Source organism: Lampris incognitus, chromosome 18 (assembly GCF_029633865.1).
Source record: "Lampris incognitus isolate fLamInc1 chromosome 18, fLamInc1.hap2, whole genome shotgun sequence".
In the NCBI taxonomy this organism is placed as follows: domain Eukaryota; kingdom Metazoa; phylum Chordata; class Actinopteri; order Lampriformes; family Lampridae; genus Lampris; species Lampris incognitus.
In genome coordinates this window covers 39289695-39292119 of record NC_079228.1, presented here as the reverse complement: position 1 = coordinate 39292119, position 2425 = coordinate 39289695, and the positions used below count along the sequence as shown (strand labels likewise).

General features: G+C 49.4%; 1 protein-coding gene across 1 annotated transcript in view; it reads left to right on the top strand.

Annotated features, from left to right (window-relative positions):
• Positions 1 to 630: 630 nt before the first annotated feature.
• si:dkey-14o18.2 (neuronal pentraxin-2) overlaps positions 631 to 2425 on the top strand; it is an 11212-nt gene continuing 9417 nt past the window's right edge. The window contains exon 1 of the mRNA XM_056298063.1: positions 631 to 1350. Within this exon, the coding sequence (XP_056154038.1) occupies positions 631 to 1350 (720 nt within the window). The remainder of the gene's footprint in view (positions 1351 to 2425) is intronic.

The following is a 2425-nucleotide window of genomic DNA, read 5'->3' as shown; positions in this document are numbered from 1 at the left end:
TTTGTGTCCATATTCTGAGCTGGCAACGAATTGTGCAACTCTTAAGGAGAAACTGCCAAATAGAATAGTTAGATTAACATCTCATTTCCCAAAATGTCACCATCCTTGTTGACCCGAATAACGAATGTCCTGAGAAGCTAACATCTTGTGCTTTCCTTCTCTTCTTCCTACAGACAACAACGCCCTTGGATTTGCTGGATGGTTGGTAGCCAAAGTTAAAGGGATTAGCTTGGCTGTCGAACGCAGGAGCTCCTCGGAGCCAGGAAGGATCACTTGGCTGGCACTGGTCCCAGACACGGTGGAAGGAACTACCGGCACAAGTCACCCATCGTCTCGCTACTTCGTGAGCGCAACATGGCGCCAAAAACACTTGCGTGATACCGCAGGGTCTGCTCAGAGATGAACACCTAACGGTTTTGGCAGCTCTGGCCGTGTGCTTTTGGAGTACTGCCTTGGAATTTGTGCTAATTGTCCTTGAGATCTCGCAGGGGAGATCGTATTATTGACATGCTTTGCATCAGCGGCTTTGAATCCATTGCAGATGACCTCCCCTGGTGGCCTATGTCAAATCAAAGCTAAAGCCAGGGAGGATCATCACTTGACAGGATATAATCTGGACTCTAATCAACCATGGCCAGAGACGCCAGTCCCCTGAGCCTGACATCCTTGCCCACAGAGCCCAAGTTGTGGGGCGTACCCCTAGGGTTTGTCTTTCCATCCTTTCCATGGTGTTCCCTCCTTTTCTGCTTTCTTATATCATTCTCAACGGCCACTGCCAGTTTACCTGGCATTGAATACGACTATGGTATCAGCCCTAAATTTGTTTGCACCCCAATCCCACCGGAGGCGGACCCCAGCTGCTATTCTCCACCAAGCGTACCACATGGTCCTAGCACCAACGGGCACAGCAATGGACACAATGGCAGCAGCCGGCGAGGGGTAATGTCTGACGAGGCCAAAGCCACCATCCTGCACCTCCGCGAGAGCCTGGTCAGGCAGAAGGAAACCATCTTGGACCAGCGTGAGACCATCAGGGAACTGACAGCCAAGCTCACCTTGTGTGAGGGCTTTGGTGGGCACCACAGCGTCGGTCATCATGACAACCACCACGACAGCCACCATGATGACCACCACGGGCACCACGGGCACCACCCACCATCGTCGCCATCATCATCGTCACACCACGGGCCATCATCTCACCATGAAAACGACCACCACTACCCACACAATGGCCACCGGTTGGACCCTCACCACAGGAAGGGTGTGTCCTATGTTAAGCACAGCTCCTTTTCAGTGGAACAGACAGGGAAGACTCTGCAGACACTCAAGGAGAGGCTGGAGAACCTCCAGGTGAGTTTGGAGAGAGTGACCTAGCAGTTAAAACAGCTACAAGGAGTTTTTAACTGATTATTTATCAGTATCAGTTTAATCTTGATGCCTTTATGTGACCAACATATGCAAATGAGATCGTCAATGAGAAGATTAGATACTGCTTTAATGACTCCAAGTGTTTGACTCTGGGTTGGATCCCCCACTAAATCAGACCAAATGAGTTACAATACACAGATGGGATACATAGCCATGGTTAGTTACTGTGACACGACTGTGGTGACGGGAGGGTTCGGATGGAGGCAAGGACACAATTTACGGTGGTAACACAGGCTTTTATTTACTTAAGTCTCTTTCACCCCGCACAGGCAAGTGCGCTCAGATGCTGGAGCCGCTCTGCCGCTTCCTTCCTTCGGAGCACTTGGCTCCTTTCTTTCTGCTTATTAGCCATTCTGCCTGGGTCCATGCTTGTATCAGTCAGTCAGCCAAAAACGCAGCTTCACTGCAGTATTTAAAGCAGTCTGTGAGATCGACACACTTGAGGCTGATCACTAATCAGCCTCTGCCCGCCAATGAGCCACGCTCCCTCTCTCAAGTTCAAGTTCCACTTTATTGTCTTGTGTTGTATGCAATGAAATTCTTGTGCTCTGGCTCTTTCTGCCTTAACGCAAATGACACAAGGACAAAGGACACACCATCCCAAATCAAAATATACAGTACACGATAACACAACAATGTAAGATGCATATGGGTGCAACTGTTCAGCAACCTGACTGCCTGTGGAAAGAACTGTTACTGAGACGGGTGGTGTGTGAGAACAGAACATGAGCGGGGTGGCTGGTGTCCTTAATGATGTTTTGGGCTTTCCTTTTGCAGTGAGTGGTGTAAATATTATGAAGTTGTGGTTGTTCCATGCCAGTGGTTTTTGCTGCTGTCTTTACAGTCCTTTGCAGCAGTCTGCAGTCCTGAGCAGTCAGGTTGCCAAACCACACTGTGATACAGCCTGTCAACACACTCTCAGTGGTACTGCGATAAATGGTCATAAGAGTTTTGGTGCTGGTACCAAAACTCCTGAGGTGCCTCAGAAAATACAGTC